The sequence below is a fragment of the Dunckerocampus dactyliophorus genome, chromosome 4 (assembly GCF_027744805.1).
Source record: "Dunckerocampus dactyliophorus isolate RoL2022-P2 chromosome 4, RoL_Ddac_1.1, whole genome shotgun sequence".
NCBI lineage: Eukaryota > Metazoa > Chordata > Actinopteri > Syngnathiformes > Syngnathidae > Dunckerocampus > Dunckerocampus dactyliophorus.
In genome coordinates this window covers 26,234,896-26,255,914 of record NC_072822.1, presented here as the reverse complement: position 1 = coordinate 26,255,914, position 21,019 = coordinate 26,234,896, and the positions used below count along the sequence as shown (strand labels likewise).

The following is a 21,019-nucleotide window of genomic DNA, read 5'->3' as shown; positions in this document are numbered from 1 at the left end:
TTCTCGAAAAGAGTCTTTTGTGTAGGCGTCCTCTATATGCTTGACTCCTGATTCAAATAGCCTTGGGTGTCTAGGCATGTGAGACTGCCCTTCATTTTCTCTATTCCTCACAGGAGAAGTTCACCCCTACCTTTGCATATCTGCTTGCATGTAAGTTTAATTAAATTCATTCTAAAAGAACTTGTCTCTTGTCTATTTTGGAGCTAGCAGTAGATTTTCCCTTGAGAGTACCTATACATGTTATACCTTAATTGTGTTTGCTAGTGCTTTGATTACTGTACATCATGGATTCACTGTGGCATTGGTTCCACAAGCTTCTGCAATGTCACAGCATTTATTTCTGCCCAGAGTTTCATTCGTTTTTTCCGAGCTCTTGTATATACTGTATTGCCTTTCTATTCCAACATTGCTACAGCCAATCAGGGGTTTGATCATTTAATTTTGCTGCCTGAAACATGGCTAACATATTAATGAGGCATTTGCTCAAATTTGGAAGCAAAACTGTGTCAGCCAGCCAGATAATAAACTGAACATCATCTTAGTCGGCTTCTTCTGGGGGTTCGTATTTACAGTATACCCACATAAATGTCACTACTGTGGCAAAAAATGTGATTAATGCACATTTAGATGTTTTCTTCCCATAAAAGTGATGTTTAATCCGGGAACCCACCGTCCAGTGAAGGCCAGCTCCTCTCCTAGTTCATGTTGTGCTGGCATCTCCTCATCCTCAGCCAGACCACCTCCTCCACCTGCTGTGCCATTCATCTGCCCCAGTTCATTTAAGGAGAACACGGACTTTCTGTAGTCAAAAAGAGCTACATCGGTTAACCCATCCCATGGACAGATTTGTTCAACACAATGCATAAGGTATAACCAACCTTTTGTCTGCAGAGGGAACTTTCTTGGGTGGCTCAATACGGATTTTGGGATCCCATTCCCCTGGTGGAAGCACAATCACCTCATCCAAAAACTCATCGATGCCTGCAATGAGGTCCTCACGGTCTCTGGCTTTGTAGGCTACATCGCTGAAGAGCTAGGATAGAAAGACAGAATGAGATTGTACTGCTGTGAAACCCGTTTATGTTGACATCATTGGGACTGGCTGACTGATGTCAACATACACGGCTGTCGACATAACCGAAATGCAAACTGGACTAAAACTGTTGCTTGCACATTTACTTGCGACTGTTGCCAGAGTGGGCAATAAGGATTTTTTTTGTTGACATTGTTGCATTCATCAACTACTTCAGTAATTTCATTGCATGTATTGAAGACCACATGTTGTACATGTTAGTTGCTGTGGTAGAATCCAGGTTAATACTGCCATGCTTTTATTTTGAAGCTTACCTGGCAGTGAACAAGAAGTCATTGGGCGCACAAGGGTAATATCATTGGCTGATATTGGCCTAAAAATGAGATATCAGATCATATTGGTACCGTTTTTTGTGCAGAAAATATCTACACGTGAGTGAGACCTTATCAGAGCTGCACCGTACTCCACATTAGTGATGCGCGGCTCAATACTGATATATCAGTACATCTGATACCAGATGTTTATGCTCTAAAATCGATTCTCAAATCAAAATGTCCATAATTTGCAACGTATATCATTAACAGGTTTACTGTGCAAAGTAACTAAATGATAGCAATGGTGTGCGGTCATGGCCAGCAAAGCCTTCTGTGCTGGCCTAAACACCATCAGAAGCACTGTTATACAAATTCAATTCTCGTTTTTGTTCCATGAAACTGTATCAATTTATTCCAAACATTCGATTATTTCATTTCATTGAGTGTTTCTTGGCTGCACAGCTTCCAGCAGTTTACAGTATTTTTATGTTAGATTTTTTTGTCCAATCAGATTTCAGCTTCTGTGTGTTGCCATGTTAATGAATCTGTCCAGGGCCTTCAGAATCAGTTGTTCTGGCTCATGTCACATACACACTATTGGCAATGGAGCTGATTTTCTGAGCCAATCAGACTTCTGATTCACCTCTCAAGGCCAGCTAGCCAGCTCACAGTGACATCAGTACTTTTCCATCCTCTGATTGGTTGATCATAGCAAAACTGTTCACCAAGCAAAGTCACAGCCACAATGGCTGACATCTCTGGTGAGTAGATGTACTTTACTTAAAAGGTTTTATATTTTTGTCATGGTCTTTGATAAATATTAATTGTGAACTACTCAATGTGATGGTTGGAGATGTCTAAACCCTTAATCACCGAGCCGTTCTATTTATGCTTGTTACATTAGGCTGGTCGCTGACTTTACAAGCACCGGTGTACCGCCAGTCACCAGTGGAAATTAGTTACTAACCTGAAGTTACATCAGTAATGTAGGTCAGGTAATGTATTTGAAGATAAAGGGACATGTTGCAATGGTAGTATTGCTGGCCTGTAACATGGGGGTTAAAGACCCAAGCATGGGGCATTATTTTTATGATCATTTTTTAAAATCAGTGTCTGCCAAAAAAAATTCTGGTCAGTCCCCACTGACGGCCCAGGTACCAAATGCACTTCCCACCACTGAATTATCGCGATCTTGTCTAAATGATACACAGTTGGTGGGAACTACTTTTTCTTCCGTCTGGGTAGGTGCGTAATGTGTAAGCACAGCGGCACACTGCTCGGTCAGTCAGTGTCAGTCTGTTGAAACAATGGCCGATCATAAACGGAGCAATGTGTGAATTGTGAATTAGTTTTCATTCTTATAGCAGTTTTTTCACATTAGCCGTATTAGTATCACTTTAGGATCGGTAATGCCAATACCAGCCTGACTTTTATTTGGTATCGGCTCGGAAATGAAAGCAGTGGTATGTCCGCGGTCTGGATTTGTTTTCGGATTGTAAATATGCAATTTGCAATGACTTGGGGCCACACGGTGGTCTAGTGGTTAGCATGTTGGCCACACAGTCACAGTCAGGAGATCGGGAATCTGCGTTGGGCGTCTCTGTGTGGAGTTTGCATGTTCTCCCCGTGCATGCGTGGGTTTTCTCCGGGTACTCTGGTTTCCTCCCAAATTCCAAAAACATGCATGTTAGGTTAATTGGAGACTCTAAATTGTCCATAGGTATGAATGTGAGGGTGAATGGTTGTTTGTCTATATGTGCCCTGCGATTGGCTAGCGACCAGTCCAGTGTGTAACCCCGCCTCTCGCCCGAAGTCATCTGGGATAGCCTCCAGCATAGCCGCGTGACCCTAATGATGAGAAGCGGTATAGAAAATGGATGGAGAAATGGTTGTAACGCGTTGGATACACGAGGGGCGAGTAAGGCGTCTTCCTTTAATACTTAGGTTCCCGAAGTTCGGTATGTGAATTGGTGTCGGTGTACGCTTGAATGCCTAATCATGTGAACAGCGCCTCCACAGTGCAGAGAGTACAGTGGAAGAGACCCAGCATGAAGTTGTTCATTGTTCTGTGTGCGTTATATGAAAAAATAAGCAAATTTGATGAAGTTTATGTTGTTTAATTAAGAGTGTTTAATGTTGAATATTTCATATATGCACAGGGCCTCATCGATAAAGGTTGCTGCACACAAAAAAGTTGCGTCAGCACAAACATTTTTAGAAAATTCTATGTGCAAAAACACACTGGCAGTGGTTTATGTTTTTTAAGTGTGCAAGAGTAGGGGGTCCATAGCTTCAGGTCAAATGACTGAAGGGGTATACCCGACTGTGAAAAGTATGGGAACCACTGCTCTAATCTTGTATCATACCTCAGGAAGTATCACTCAGTCACACTCAGTGCATTGGCACTTTTTCTATAACTTACATTGCATATTGCAGTACAGTAATCCCTTGTTTATCACTGTTAATTGGTTCCAGACCTGCCCGTGATGAGCAAATTTCCCCAAAGTAGGATTCAATATTAGAAAATGTAATATTTTCGTAGTTAGAGAATAGAAACTTGTTTACGGCTTCTTAATATGGTTTTTAACATTATTAGAGATCTCTAGACATGAAATAAAACCCCTATAGTCACCTTTACACTCGTATTACCTGACATAGTAGACATAATAAGAGAAAATAAGCAATTTAAAACATAAATAAAACTCATACTCATGTGTACTGCTGTAAATGTGTTCTGGTGGAGCAGACAGGAAGTGATGACAGGGGTTCTGAATGTCTTATCTTTGTATTTTAGTTCAATTAGCCATTTTTACGCATGAAAAAGCTTAATTTAGGCCAAAAAATGAGCAAAAATATACACATTTTTACTAATAATAGGCCATATTCAACCATGAAACAGCATGATTAGTTAAAAAAAAAAAAAACACGGTAGAGCGAAGCCGCGAAATTCGAAGTGCAAAGAGGCAAGGGATGACTGTATTTCTCTTATTTTGCAGTTTATTTGAGAAATTCCATCACATTCATTGAGGGAAGAACTGCTGCCTATGTTGGTATTGGTAGTGAAGTGCTGGACAGTATCAGATATTGGATATGGGTAAGAAAGCCAATATCAAGCATAGTGTGCATGTTGTAATGCTGTGTAAGTAGACAGCAGTTGTGTTGCTGTTGTTGTTTCACATAATGAGAAGGTTGACAATAATACAACACAAATTTTTCCAAAAATGGCCCTTTTGGGTATCAAACAATCGACCGTGTATGTTGACGTCAACATAAGCAGGATGGGCTTGTACATGTACATGCACATTGACATATTACTGAGCATCTACATTGGGGATGCAATCATTTTCGACCTCTCTGGTGGCCTTTGGGGACTTGTTAAGCATATGTTGTGGAAGCCATATTGGCATTTTGAACCCCGCTAGATTTCATTCATAAACACCTGCCAATCACCAGCTAATGATATGCCTCAGGCTGTCACGGGTCAGAGGGCGCATCACTTGGAAAAGAAAAATAGAGCGCTGACTCAAATTAAAAATGACATTAGTCATTAGTCCGTTTTAGCTTTGTGAATGGTGACTGCACACAGCACCAGGAGTGAAAACCAAAACCCATAATGTTAAAATCCCTTAGTTGGGCTTAACATGTGAAATCATCAGTCTATTTGACGACAGACATATTTTCCCTTAAGCAGTGGCACGCTCATTGACTTTCTGCCACTAACAACGTTACTTGATCTTGGTCTGGACTATTTTCCACCGCTGTTCCTCTGCACTTTAGTGAGACTTCATTCTAGCAGATGGATTTTACGAGCAAGCCACTAAGGTTGTTTGATAACATAATGAAAAAGTAGATAAGACAAAAGGAGTTCGGTGACTTTGTTCAACCACAAGCTGATACAAGCTGTTGCAGTGCAGTTTTGTGGCGTTGAAGGAGACAAGGTCTTTGAATTCTTTTTTTGTTTTTTAAACCCTTTTCCCGCAGATGCTGTCTGATGGTTATTGCGCTGCAGTCGGCAGCAGTAAGGGCCTTCATGTGGGTAGAAGACCGCCCTGTGTCTTGATGGACAGCCAATCGGATCCTACGGCTCAGCGCAGGTGTGATTTTTTTGGGTCTACCACTTGACTTTTTTGTTCCATAATGCTCAGGATTTTTCAAAAATATAGAATGACTGATTTATTGCACCCAACCTCAGTAGCAATGGCACGCTGCGAGAGGCCTTGCTGATGCAGCTCGACAATCCGACCACATTCAAAAAGAGAAAGCTTCTTAGCTTTAGCCATCAGGAGGGCATGACAGTGTGAATGCCTGACAGAAAATGAATATTTTCAGCAGATTTTGGCTTTTATAGCCTGTGGTCTTAAACTTTTGATCCGCTGATAAACAGCCTTATTTCAGTTTAATTGTTGCTTTCAATAAATTACTTTTTCAAAGTGCTTTTTGTCTCACTCCCCCTTCTTGCTTTTGCATATTGTAGCTCTCCTTAAAACCTCATTAAGATCCAAATGTGCAAAATGCAAATTCTAGCAATTTTTCAATTGGTCTTAAGATTTTCATCAGGAGTGTATTGTTGACCACTAACCTTCTTGACATCGTTTTTGTGACTAATAAAACTCATTTCTTCACCACCCACAGTGTTTTAATTATTCTTTCTTTCGATGATTAACTAAAAGGAAGGCATGACCTTTACAGAGTGCAGTTGACTCATTATTCATGAATCTCTGCTCATAACAGATGCCTGACCAAAGCGTAACTTCCAGTTGTAATCAATGCACAGCAACAATGCATCACAGACATTCCACAGTGCACGCCACAACTTACATCATCCACCATCAGGGTTGCTATGGCTCGGCCTATCTCGTGATACGACTTGGCCTTTCCTTGCGGTCCCAAGAGAATAAAGAGGAATCTGTGCAATGATGGAAGTAGTAAGAGGGATGTGGAGAGGCAAATATTTGATACTTCATACAATGTCACACAATGTGTGATATATTTCACCTGGTGGGCACAGGCACCTCAGTCAGACCTCCGAGTGTTGTCGCTTGGGACAGGCGGACAAAGGCAACAAAGGGTTTGTTGAGAAAATCCACTTCTCCCACCAGCACGTTTGACGCCTCAGCATCTCGGGGGATCTTCTTCATGAATTTGTTTTTCAGCTAATGAAGGGAGAGACACGGTGAAAGATATTGTCACATAAAATAAAGACCACTCATTCACCAGCAATTCATACTCAAAACACTTTTAACACCTTAAATACTTTTGAATTTAGAAATACTCTCCATGACTGACATGTGAAGGAATGTATAGAAAAAAGTCTGCATGGTGGCCTCGTGGTTAGCCTGTTGGCCACACAGTCAGGGGATCAGGAAGATCTGGGTTTGAATCTTCTGGGTACTCCGGTTTCCTCCCACATTCCAAAAACATGCATGTTAGGTTAATTGGCGACTCTAAATAGTCCATAGGTATGAATGTGAGTGTGAATGGTTGTTTGTCTATATGTGCCCTGCGATTGGCCGGCGACCAGTCCAGGGTGTACCCCGCATTTTGCCCAAAGTCAGCTAGGATAGACTCCAGCATACCCCCAAGACCCAAGTGAGGACAAGCAGCATAGAAAATGGATGGATCTGAAACATTAAGTGTTGCAAAAAAATAAGAAATCAGGAAGCGGGCAAACACTTTCACACCATTGTCAATTACTTGGGCCTTCCCAGTAACCCACAGCCTGACTCTATAGAGCCATGTGAGGGCCAAGCACGCGGCCTGAACAATGAGATCCATTTTTTGCCAGCTCAATATTGATACAGACAATGCAGCAAACTATCCTTTTTCCACTGTCACACGTGACCTACTATAGGTCTGTAAATACCATCCCAGCACATTCAATCATTCCAAACACATATTTCCATTTACTTTTAGCACATGAAGAATGAAACCTATTCCTGCATGAGCTTAATTGAAACACCACCACATCCGTGCATCGGTCTAAGCATGTATCAGTAGGCTTAAGATGCATTGAATGAGTCTGTTATGTATGTGCACACTTCTCCTATCACTAAGGGCAGCAGTGCCTCGCACTACCCCCAGTGAAACATCAATTCAACCCCTCAGTGAGCTATACGATAATCTGAACAATAATTCAAAGTGTCAAAGTGTAAAATGAATACAGCACAGTGATATACCGCCAGGCAGAAAATAGCTATTTTGACGTCATAAAAGATATGAAAGTGGACATAAAAATCGAGCCATCAGGGGGATGTTACAACAAATGTTGGAATGTTGGATTGTACAAAGTAAAGGGGTCAGCGCACGCTGGACTGGTCGCCAGTCATTCATATCGGCAATCATTCCCACTCACATTTACACCTATGGGCAATTCAGAGTTTCAAGTTAACCGCAAATTTTGTTCTGTTGGACGAATCGATAGTCCACACTTCTGAGCCAAGACCTCAATCCTCAGCTGGCTTTCTTTACAGTCAAATAGCAAATAGTTTTCATTGTGGTTCCGTTCCACGACCAACAAACGGCAAATAATGAGTAATTGATACGCTCATAAAAATGTCTATGTTTTATTTTTGGTGGATTTATTAGCATTTGAGAAAGCTATATACAGTACAGTGGAACCTTGATTAAATATATAGTTTTACAATTATAGTTTTAGAAAACAATTCTAAATGCATTTAAATGATGAGTAAAGAGGTAAATGAACATTCAAGGTTACTGTTTTGTTGTCAAAGATATGATGTGGCAGCGAGATCAACACGGACACCACTTTCATGTTTTGCCATGTGTTACTTCTTGAATTGAAATAGTGTTTCTCACCTCAAATCTCAGTTTTTCTTAAAATAAGCAAAAATGGAGCCAAAGGAAGGTGCCCCTGCTTGCTCCAGCTTGCTTCTGACACTTACTTGTTTTTTTACTTTAAAATCATTCTACTTTTTCACCAAGTCTACAAGATGATTTAATTTATTTTTCTTTAAGTGAACCGAGACTTTCTGAATCATTTTTTCGTTTTTCCAACACATATGACGAGCCAGCAACTACAACTTTCTCAACATGCCCAGAGGAGTAATCCAAAAAGTCTCCTTGTGAAAGCTGTGGGCTTCATGAAACACTCCCAGTGGAATCCAGTGATAAGATGTCCACATTTACTTCCAAAAGAAAGGGTAAAAAACTGTTCCGTACAACCTAAACGATACTGCGTCTTTTCCAAGACTGTGTAAAGACACTAATAGTAGACTTCATGCTAAGCTGAAGCCAAGTCGAAATGTTGTATCTATGGAGATGTAACAGCACCCGAAATAAAGCCAACAAACAATTTTTTACCACCGTCAGAGCCAAATGTGACTGTTTATAACAAACAGAGAAAAAACTATCACTGTGAAGTCACCACAAAGCGGCAGACAGACAGAAAAACTGTGCCAAGTGTCATGGTCAAAGACACTGGCGCTTGGAGAAAGCGCCATATCTAACATTAACTTAAAGAGAATGGCTACATCCAGCTATCCGAGTGCCACTGTCTGACATCACAAAACTGATACCTGAGGAACTGACAAAACACCAAGGGGTGAGACATCTGATTGTTCATGCTGGTGCAGTGGATGTTAGAAAGCAACAGTCTGAATCGTTAAAGAAAGACTTTAATTAACTATTTGAGAGTCTTGATAAAGAGGCAAACGTTCATCAATGGACCAAAGAGAGGATCTGTTTAAAGCAAAAAGCCCACACCTGAACAGAGGTGGAGTGAGACAACTGGCAGATAACCTCCTCCATGCTTTGAGGTATCTCAATAGGCCTGGACCAGACCCTGTGCTGCCACCGAGAGATGAGAAGAAGAGCGAGAGAAGAACTCCTGCCTCACCACCCAAGTACCCTAAAGGATTCATCCACAGCAACCACAGCCGCTCCTCCAGAATCCAAATCAGAGATTAAAATGGTTCCCCTCACTCCAGACATGGCAAGATCAAGTATTCTATCCTGACAAAAGAAAGCCCACTCCACCAAACAAAGCTCTCCTAGCTCAGCCTCAACCATCGGCACCCCGTAGCTGTAGCTAGGACAGGGGTGCCCATTACGTTGATCTCGAGCATTTTTCTGCACTTCCGTTTCTTAAACTATGATTTCATGATGAATTGGAAAAATGCCTGTTGTTGAAACCTTTTTAATATGCTGCCTTGACATCCGTTATATTGTCTTTTGCATAATCATTTTCATTTGCTGTATATCGGTAATGCTTGTAACACGTGAACTGTGTGTCTAGTGAACGCTACTTAGCTATTTTGACTGACATATTCCCTGTTCTCAGGTTATGTACACAACTATTGAGGAATTACATGTAATTATCTTTATTGCCATATTGAATTGCATTGGGAATTATTTGTGAATGATATCAGCTACTTTGATTACCCGTAAACTTTGAAATACTAATCATTAGTATTTAGTATAGTAGCTTAAAAGTTTACCGGTTAGATTTTATATTAATATTTTTTATATTATTTTCATATTTAATTTTTTATATATTATCAAATATTATGTTTTTTTATATATATGCTTTATAGTAAGAGATAGATCATGCTGACTTATATCTTGCATGCTGAAAAAGTGCATGCAACCCGATATACAGATACAATGTATACTTCAATATTTATCAAGACGTTAAATATATATTTTCTATATTTATAGTAGAAGGTAGATCTTGGTCATTTGAAAAGTAGCTCGCAGGCTGAAAAAGTGTGAGCACCCCAGGTCTAGAACACTAAACCTCAGTCTAAACGTTGGTAAACCTCATATCAACCAGAGGTCACCTCACCTAAAACAATAACTGCTGTCAAACCACATAGATTAGCTAAGAGAAAGACAGTTAGACTGTTTGTTCAATGCAATCTAATCCACATACCTTGCAAGAACACAGCGTCCAGTTAAACTCTAGCTAATCTTAAACATGCTGTATTTAATGTCAGATCATTAAGTAACAAATCACTTTTAATTAATAATTTTGCTTCCTTTTACAGTCTTGACTTTATGTTTTTAACTGAGACATGGCTCGACAAAAACATAGCTAATGCTGGCCTGATTGAGTCTAGTCCTCCTCATTTCAACTTTATATCTGAAACACAACAAAACCAGAGGGGTGGAGGTGTTTGTGCCTTATTCAGGGACAATATACTCACCATAAAATGGTCGCATAGGCGTTTTTCTTCTTTGGAGTATGTTTAATTCAAAACGGTGTTAAAAGAGACTTCCATAAATACATTATCATTTACAACCCACCACAGTTTGGTTTTATTGACTATTGTACTGAATTACTTTGACTTGTGTGCACTGATTTTGACTGTTTGGTCATCAGAGTGGACTTGAATGTGCATGTGGATGTAGCTAATGACAGGCATGCTAAAGAACTCACTGCTGCCCCTGAAATGTTTGGTCTAACTCAGCATGTGACTGAACCCATTCATAGTACACACTCTCGATTTGATCATTACTAAGGGTTAACGTTGTGGATGTTGCTTTATCTGACCACTTTTGTGTTTTGTTTTTCTCTTTCTGTTACATCCAAACCAGCAGTTGGGTCTGCAGTTGTTCAGGGAAGACTCTTTAATGACAGCACAAGGACACAGGATTAGGTTTGAAAACACCCCATGTTTTAACGTTGATGAGCTGTTGAGCTCTTGTACATCAAGTGTTGTAAATGTTTAGGATACCATTGCTTCTGTCAAGGTTAGAATGGTTAAAAGTAGGCAAAAAACACCATGGAGAAAAGAAGAGTCTGTCATGGCACGGAAAAGGGAGTGTCGGAAATGGAGCAAGTCAAAGCCCCAGGTTCATTATAAGATTTACAAAGAAAACCTCTGTACATGTTTTCAATCAAACCTTGCGTAGAACAAGGGAGAGTTGTTTTCCTGAAACCATCACCAGCTGTAGCAACAACTCTCGTGTACTGTTTGCTACAGTTAACAGATTAACAAACCCTCCAGTTTCACTGCCAGTACAACTCATTTCTACATCGAAGTGCAATGACTTTGTAATATTATTTCATGACAAAGTTCAAGGCATACAAAATGCAATCATCTCCACAACACAAATAACTGTTCTGCAGCCAGCTAGACACCTCGAGCTGACACATTTCACACCTGTCATTGACAAAACAGGCGAAGGGATCATCTGCAGTCTGTGTCCATCATCGTGCTACCTTGATGAGTTTACCCACTAGATTTCTAAAGTTTGTGCTGAGCAGTGTGCTACCACAACTCACTCATCTAGATAACATCTCACCTCATACTGGAACATTTTCTAAGGCCCTAAAAACTGCTGTCATTACGCCTCTTCTGAAGAAGAGCAGTAAACAACTATCGGCCTATATCAAACCTGCCATTCTTGGGAAAAGTCATAGAAAAGGTTGTATACCAACAGCTTACTGACTTTTTCCTCTCTAACAATGTGTTTTACTATCCAATCAGGCTTTAGGCCCCACAGAGACACAGAGACAGCTCTGATCAAGGTAGCAAATGATATCCGTCTGAACACAGATGCAGGCAAAGTCTCACTCTTTGTTCTGCTAGACCTGAGCGCTGCCTTTGACACAGTTGACCATGTGACGTTATTACAGAGGTTAGAAACCTGGGTGGGAATCTCTGATACTGCTCTAAACTGGTTCAAGTCCTATTTGAAGGACAGGAATTACTTTGTTGGAATTGGTAACTGTGTCTCAGACCAAATGGCTATGACCTGTGGGGCTTCCCCAGGGGTCAATCCTGGGATCCCTATTGTTCAATCTCAGAAACTTTTCATTGGGGTGGCCAAGGTGAGACCATTACTCACATAGGGGTGGCAATAAGTTGATATCTGAATTGTCTAGATGGCCGGAGAGTGACCGAGGTGGCCACGCCCACCAATGGCCACCCCGTAGCTCCGCCACTGTTGTGTGCTGCAGTGAAACGGCGGTTAGGCTGAACTAATGTTCTGCATCACAGAGTCGCGTTCGTCCAAATTGTCCCCCACCCCTGGCCACCCCGTAGCTCCGCCACTGTTCAATCTGTACATTCTTCCTTTAGGCCAACTAATACGCAGCTGCAAAGTGTCCTACCAGAATTATGCAGATGACGCTGCAGATTTACTTTGTAACTGCATGAAGCAGATCAGTGTGTGGATGTAAAACAACGTTCTCCTGCTAAACTCAGACAAAACTAAAATCATTGTCTTTGGCCCACAGAAACAAAGATAATGTGTTATTAACCACCCTGAGTCTTTTTCTCTAAAACCTAATCATCACGTTAGAAATCTAGGGGTAATAATAGACTCAGACCAGAACTTTAACAGCCATATTTAATCAATAACATCAGCAGCTTTTTACCACCTACAGTCAAATGCTGATGACATCATAGACAGCCAACTGAGATGATTTCCACTTCCTGTTTCCAAGGACATTTTGTGATAAAAACACATTAAGAACACAGTTGGACTCACACAGTGTATTAATAACACAAGACATGCACCATATTGTATGCTAACTAGAAAATGTACCCAACCACGGGCAAAATTTTGGCGGAACCTTTCAACGAGGGATGAGCCAGATATTCGTTTCTGAGTATCCGTTACGGATAATGCATTTTTGACGAGTACGAGCATAAAACAAATACAAGTCCTCATAAAGACGAAAAACACACACATACAGTACACATATAGCTGAATAATAAACAATAAATATAGCAACTCCTGATCAATCCATGTCAATTTCAGACTTACAATAATGTACAGATTTAAGCCACCCCCATTTCCGGTTAAACCTCACCCACTTCCGGTTTATGCCCCGCCCATTCCGAGTACAGATACGGATACAGATAATTTAGATGAGTGAACATATACAGATACACATACACACAGTGGTGTACTCGCTCATCCCTTTTTTCAACCAAAACGTTTGGTGCGTTTCAGGACTGCCGAACAAAGTGCAAAATCTCAACACTTGATGAAAAAACATTATCACTGAAAGAATAAAGAAATAAACACGTAAACATTGTGGGCTTTCTAACAGTGGTACATGTATGCTATACAGCAGGGGTCACATTTTATGTTTCAGAATACTTTTCTTTCTAGCGTTCTCACATATTAACTGAAAACCTGAATGAAAAGCAGGCCTGCGGGCGCCTCATGTGGTCGTGGGGGGCTACCTGGTGCCCGCGGGCACTGTGTTGGTGACCCCTGCTATACAGTTTACCTGTATTATCACGTATTTATAAATTATTACCGATTTAGGGTGAATGAGATGTGTATTCTGTGGAAAAACCTGCCGATTTGCGGACTCGCAAATGTGTGGGGATCCGCTATAATGTAGTCTTTATAGGCTGTAGCTTCCCACAAATGAACAGGATAAAGGGTAGAGAAGATGGATGGTTTGGAAAAAGAAGACTTACTTGGTCTGTGCTGGGAGTATCTGCAATGTCATTCATACTCCGACTCTGTGCGTGACCTGGAGTGTGACAACAGCACAAAATATTTCAAATTAATTCTGACTTAACAGTGGCAGAGCGTGGGGGTATTGAGTTGAGCATTTTTGAGGGCAACTTTAGTGGCACTGTACATTTATCTTGTGTTGGGCAGTGTGGATGTGAGTGAAATCAAGCCATACTCAACAGCCGTGCTTAACCAGGTACATGGGGCCGTTTGTCCCTTACTGGACTTGGGCACACTTCTTATTCTGCTGTTTTACAAAAATTTCCCTAGATTTGTGGATTATTTCCAGGTTCTTCCAATCGTGCCAAAAGAGGGGAATTGTGCCATTCCAGGGCTCAAATCAGTGTACTCACACTTGTCAAATGTGCAGTGCTTTTGGTGTTAAGAAGAAATCATGCTGTTTTGTGGTTGAATACGGCCTATTATTGATCAAAAATATGCATATTTAAGCAAATTGTATATATTTATTGGCCCTCATGACATCATCATTCGCTGAGCGGACATCTTTCTGACTGTGTCAGACACACACAACACAGCCACGACAAAAGACACAGTTCTAACCCTTCATTGACTTCTTGTAAAACACAGAACACTTTGTTTTCTTGTTTTGTATCTTTTTGCTTTATATTTTATTTACTGACAATTTAATTAGGAAAAAAAATTTGACCTAATCGTCACTGTTTATTTACATTGCATCAGTATAGAAATATACCAGGAGTTATCAGTAGCTTCCTGAACTTTCGGTGGAAAAGAAGCTCATATGGCTGTCATTTCATCCTTAAAAAGCTGCATTTAAAAGTTCCTGAACAGATTTTCTGCACTCTAACTAAAACAATCTTCTATTTCTAAATGAGGAATCCTACTTCACTTATAATTCACTTATCATGGTTGGATCTGGAACCAATTAACCACGATAACAAGGGATTAGTGTATACAATTAGTGCCGATCCACTGCAAGACTGGTAGCGCCTTGGCAGTGTTATAGATTTTGTAATGCAAGCCATAAAACAGTACATTAATCATTTGTTTAGTGGTACATGCTTTTTGAAGTTGTGTACAAAAAAACCCAGAAAAAGGCTAAAAATGAGCTCTTGTCCGACTTGAAACTTATATTTATTTTTATTTGCTGACAATTTTTTACTTGTTTGGGTCAGGACACTTTATATTGCCTAGACAAAAAACATGCCAAATGAATTAACTTCAGTAATAATAATATACAGTAATCCCTCGTTTATCACGGTTAATTGGTTCCAGACCCGACCATGACAAGTGCATTGTTGCAAAGTAGGATTCTTTATTTATAAATGGAATATTTTCGTAGTTAGAGCATAGAAAACCTGTTTATGACCTTTTAAATATGGTTTTAAAGATTGTTAGAGCCCTCGAGACATGAAGTAACACTCCTACAGTCACCTTTACATGAGTATGACTCAATATGGTAGATATAATCAGAGAAAATAAAACATTTAAGACATAAATTAGACTCGTACTTGTGTGTGTTGCTGTGAATATGTTCTGGTGTTGGACAGGAAGTGACGTCGGGGGTTTAGAGTTGAGGTATATCTTGCCGTGGGTTATGGCCACAACAGTAGCTTATTTTAGCGATTATTGTGCCTGTTGTAAGATCATTCAAACTGGAAAAATCAAGTGTGGCAATCAAGTGTGTCTCACTAAACATAACATTACTGCCACGTAGTGACCAGTGTGGAATACTACATGTCATCACAACATCTCTGAATGTGTCTTCTGAATATCTTATATTTGTATTTTAGTTTATTTAATCATTTTTATGCTTGAAAATGCTTAATTAATGCAAAAAATATTGATTTGGTTAAATTTACATGTGATGAGAGACATCAGGAGAATAGCATGAGAATGACATAGTTTCCCTCCATTTGTTGTGCTGTGTAACTAGACAGTAGTTATGTTGTTGTTTCACACTGCTTAGTGATGAAGTTAACAATACTACAGCACATGTAGTATATGTACGACATAAATATGTACGACATAAACAGACCATGTATGTCGGGCCCATTTTAGTAATAAGAGGACAGATGGGATCAACTTAAACATGTTCCACCGTACTCTCAAAAATGTAGCACACCACGTGAATCTACAATTAGATACTCACGTAGGCGTCCATAGCTGCCAGACTGCTGTTTGATTCTGAGGTCCTCTGTGGATCTGTTATAATTGGCCACGGGCGCTGCGCCTGGCGCCCCTCTCTGCCCCGCAGCTCGAGCTAGCAGGCAGGGGACACAAATGACAGATGCAAAAAACAAACAGAGTGGTTGAAGTTGATGCATTAGGGTGCATCAATCAGCATTCACAGTGGCTAGCTTGTGGAAATGCAACAGTGATAATGAACTCATCAAACAATACATCCGCTGTGGACGTGCCTTTTTGACTCCTGTGCAGTCATCCATTCACAGATTGAGACACATTTGAATAATAACACCATCAGAAGGTGTCAAGTTATTCAAATCACATAACAAGCCACGGATTGGTGGCTTGTCCAACATGGAAATCGGCTTTTGGGTTGCTGTGAGTGTGTGAATGTTAATTTTATTTCATTATATATATATATATATTATATATATTATATAGTGATAAAGGTACTTACAGGTGGAGGAGCTGGACTTTCCAATGTCAGCTAGAGAGCGATGAATAGGCTTCTTGGTTTGGTGTCGATGTTTCCTCAGCAGAACAAAACTGATCTTCTCTCTGAGCTCCGGAGCTATCATGCCCTCCTCGATTTGTCTCTCGATAATGTCATCTATAAAACACATATTCACAGAAAAAACACTGACTGTAAAGCGTTAAGGTAATACTGATACTGAGACACTGTATATGCGACCAACTACACAACCAGTAGTATCAAAAATGGACATCAATTCTAGGCAGTGGATGCCAGTGGACAATTTGTGATAAAAACTCATGTGTATTAATAACACGACAAAATGTGCATCATATTGTACGCTAACTGAAAATGTACACAAACCGAGGCAACGTTCTGATGTAAATTGTCAACGTTAATCGCAAAACATGCTAACCAGGGCGTATACTAACCGGGAATCTACCATTCGTGTGTGGTCTCGGAATGTATCCCCTGCGAAAAGCGAGGCTCTACTGTATATTTTTTTTTTGTGCCTAAAATCTTTGTCCTGTATTTTATTGTGGTTACGATCATGATCAACAAATTAAAGGCAAAATCGCCAATCATTCAAGGATCTTGAAAAAGTTGAAGTCAAACGTATCAGTATCGGCAATACCGGCCCCGTTTTTCCTTTGTATTGGATCAATGCCAAAATTTGCATTATTACCCAACCCTAATGAAAGGCTCACCAACTATTTGAGGCAGAGAATAGCCGTCCAGGTCCAGTAGAATGGTTCCTGTCTGAAGACATGTCCTGAGCTCAAACAGGCTGTGCAAGGACAGCGTGGAAACGTGCGGCTTGCTCCACCTCTCGCTTCCTTCTTCTACTTTCTCCTCAAATTTCACCCACCTGCAGAAAGACAGCAAAAACACCAAATGCATCACAAAATATCACACAGGAATTAAGCCAGTTGGCAGTGCTGTTTGACTGGGACTCTGGGTGAATATGAAGCAGAATACCTTTCCAGACTCAAAGACTGTAAGAATCTTCTGTGTCTCTTTTAAAGGTTGTCTTATCATCACTGAACAGCTTATTTTTCCAGTGATGTTTGAGTCAAAGCTGACAATATGTAATAAAATAATAAAATAAGCAATATGAAAAAGGTGCACTGCTGTTAAAGATTACTTTTCCAGCTTCACAGGAGCATCCGGGTTCATTGTGACTTTTATGTTACAGCCATTAAAAATGTATATCCTCATTAAAGCACCTCATTACTATATGTCACGACACTGGAGCAATAACTAGTATTAAGTATTTCTGGTTTTACATTTACCAGTATGATGAGTGAAACAGGAGATCGGGAAGACCTGGGTTCAAATCTTCATTTGGGAAAATAGCCAATAAGAGTTAAACATGTTCAAACATTCATTCATGCTGGCTATGCTATCCTAACATGCTAGCACAACAAGTGCAGGTGGTCCTCGCTTTATGACTTTCCGTGTTACTACGTTGTGCAGTTACTAACGCGCTACCATAAATTAACTGAAAACTTTTTAAACATTGGTCTACCAGCACAAGATTTGCTTGAGAACTACTTACAGCGCGCACTGGTGGAAGAATACGCACAAGATTGCGGTGTGTGCCTCGCGCTGGGCGGATGAATACAGTGAGGAAGAATAACATTGTTTTTGGCTAAAAAAAGAATAGCAAAGACAGCACCATGGAAGTGAAAATGAACATCATAAAAAGCAGTATTTTATGTGTTCTGTGTCCACTGTGAGTGACTCAGGAGTCAATTTAGGTATAAGTTCCTAGTTTCTAGGAATAGAACTCGTTTATAAGCGGAGGACCACCGGCATACGGTATCTCTGAGGACAAGGGCTTTGTCTGACTGTGTGCGGATGGATGCACACTGACTAAGTGGGTTTGGTGAGCGTGAGCATTCACCTTGCAGACTCCTTCCACTCCAGCTCATCCCCTTCTCGCTGTAGAGTGTCCATCTCAGTGAAGAGCGTTGGCGTCGGCATGTCATCGTCCTCACTCAGTATGTAACGTAGCCGCTCTGCTGCTGGTGACACTGGTAGAAGGGTAAGACAGAAAGGAGTGAGTGATGTCCATTGTTTTCTTACAATTTTGTATTTACAATGAATGATGTATTCTCGTCAAGAGGTGCTGAGTTTTGCGGCTTCACTCTATCACTTTTTTTCAAGAGTATATTAATGAATAAATAATGCTGTTTTTTGGTGGAGTACGGCCTATTGTTAGTGAATATATGCATAATTAATTAATATTAAGCAAATGTTACATATTTTTCATAGTTTAATTTTTAAATTAAGTATTTTCAAGCATAACAAGGCTAAATGAAGCAAAATACAAATATAAGGCATTCAGAAGACGCATCCAAAGGTGTTGTGATGATATGTAGTATTCTACACTGGTCACTAGGTGTCAGAAATGTTACCGTAATGTCAGACACACAAGCACCAGACTTGATCGCAAGAACCACAGGCTTTTATTGCAGGTTTGAATGATCTCATAACAGGCAAAATTCCGGATCACTAAAACGGGCTACTGTTGTGGCCGTAACCCACGCCAAGCTAAAACTCAACTCTGAACCTGCAACATCACTTTCTGTCCGTCCGCACTCAATCCCACATTTATAGCAACATTTACATTTTATTTACATTATAGTAACACACATGAGCATGAGTCTTATTTATGTCTAAAATGTCTAATTTTCTCTTATTATGTCTACTATATTGGGTAATGCAAGTGCAAAAGTGACTATAAAGGTGTTATTTCATGCCTAGAGGGCTCCAATAATGTTAAAATCCATATTTAGAAGGTCGTAACCAGGTTTTTTATACTCTACCTACAAAATTATTTGTTTTCTAAATAGGGACTCCAACTTCATGGAAATTCATGAAAATTCACACAACGGTCAGGTCTGGAGCCAGTTAACCACGGTAAACGAGGGATTACTGTAGTTGGATGAATATTGGAGAACCCGATGTTGAGCTGTGCTTTGCTCACGAAACAGCTGTCTATGTAGTGCCGAGAGCAGAGGAGCAGTGACCGTGAGGTACAGTAGGTCTTTCTTGCTTTCATTGCTGCCTCACTCCAGTTTCCTTGGAAAGATAGACAACTCTTACAACCAAAAAAACACATGAGTCTGGCTGCCATTTTCAAGAAGAAGTGGAACATGCTCGGCACCAGACAAGTTGTCATACATAAACTTCCTAAAGTTCTGGAGCTGGAGTGTATCCCAGCTTCAAGCAAGGAGCGGAGTATATAGAGACAAACAACTATTCACCCTATAGACAATTTAGAATCTCCATAGAGCCTAAGATACATGGTTTGGGATGTTATGTGATTCTGTTATGTGTTATGTGTTATGTGTTATGTGAATGTGAAGTGTGAAATGGTATGTGAATATGACATATGTTTTGGTATGTGGGTGGAAGCCAGAGTAAACCAACACACACACACACACGGAGAAAACAGGTAAACTCCACACAGAGATGCCCAACCAGAGATTCGAACCCTCCATCTCCTGACTGTGAGGCCATGCTAACCACTCGGTCACCGTGCATGGGTGCATGTGCGACACAAATATTTGTTAAACTCCTCATTAAACTAACTGAAAGTGTGAGTGTTTTATTTTTAACATTAACAGTGGTAAACTTCTTTTTAAACTTTTTAATAATAAGAATAATGAAAACATTTATTGAAATACATTTGTGCACCCAATTTTTGCTTTTGAGAATGATTGAAGATGTGCGGTGTATAATAGTTCCACAAGTGAGAGTGGTGCAAATAAATCATGAAGGACCCCAAATTAATGTGACATTCATGGCCATGATGACTCCATATAAACTGCATACAAGTGGTGTGAAGAAGTGGTTGCTCCCCTCCTGATTTCTTATTTTTTTGCATGGTTGTCACACTTAAATGTTTCAGACCATCAAACAAATTTAAATAATAGTTAATACCAACACCACTGAAGACAAAACGCAGTTTTTAAATGAAACTTTTTATTATTAAATAAGGAAGAAAAAAGTCCAAACCTACATGGCCCCAAACCCTAACCCTAAGGTTCTAAAGCCATTTCTAAAGCTTTGGGACCCTACCAATCCACAGTGAGAGCCGTTATCCACAAATGAAAAACAAAATGAAAACATGGAACAGTGGTGGACCTTCCCACTCCCACCACAACAACATCCAAAGAACTGCAGGCCTCACTTGCCGCTGTTAAGGTCAGCGTTCATGACTCCACCATAAGAAAGACACTGGGCAAAAAAGGCCAGCATGATAGAGTTCCCAGATGAAAACCACTGCTGAACAAAAAGAACATTAAGACTCGTCTCAGTTTTTCCAGAAAACATCTTGATGATCCCCAAGACCTTTGGGAAAATACTCTGTGGTCTGACGAGACAAAAGTTGAACTTTTTGGAAGGTGTGTGTCCATTACATCTGGCGTAAAAGTAACGTTGCATTTCAGAAAAAGAACTTCATACCAACAGTAAAATATGGTAGTGGTAGTGTGATGGTCTGGGGCTGTTTTGCTGCTTCAGGACCTGGACGACTTGCTGCGATAAATGGAACCATGAATTTTGCTTCCTACCAAAAAA

At 40.2% G+C, this 21,019-nt stretch overlaps 1 protein-coding gene across 2 annotated transcripts in view; it reads right to left on the bottom strand.

The window, feature by feature from the left end:
- slc4a5a (solute carrier family 4 member 5a) overlaps window positions 1–21,019 on the bottom strand; it is a 73,310-nt gene that overhangs the window by 36,076 nt on the left and 16,215 nt on the right. For both annotated transcript variants that reach the window (XM_054773504.1, XM_054773505.1), the window contains exons 4-12: window positions 18,336–18,465; window positions 17,137–17,297; window positions 16,415–16,567; window positions 15,923–16,033; window positions 13,752–13,807; window positions 6,343–6,500; window positions 6,166–6,253; window positions 879–1,033; window positions 671–799 (exon numbers count right to left, since the gene is read on the bottom strand). In XM_054773504.1, coding sequence (XP_054629479.1) covers window positions 671–799; window positions 879–1,033; window positions 6,166–6,253; window positions 6,343–6,500; window positions 13,752–13,807; window positions 15,923–16,033; window positions 16,415–16,567; window positions 17,137–17,297; window positions 18,336–18,465 — 1,141 coding nt within the window. The remainder of the gene's footprint in view (window positions 1–670; window positions 800–878; window positions 1,034–6,165; window positions 6,254–6,342; window positions 6,501–13,751; window positions 13,808–15,922; window positions 16,034–16,414; window positions 16,568–17,136; window positions 17,298–18,335; window positions 18,466–21,019) is intronic.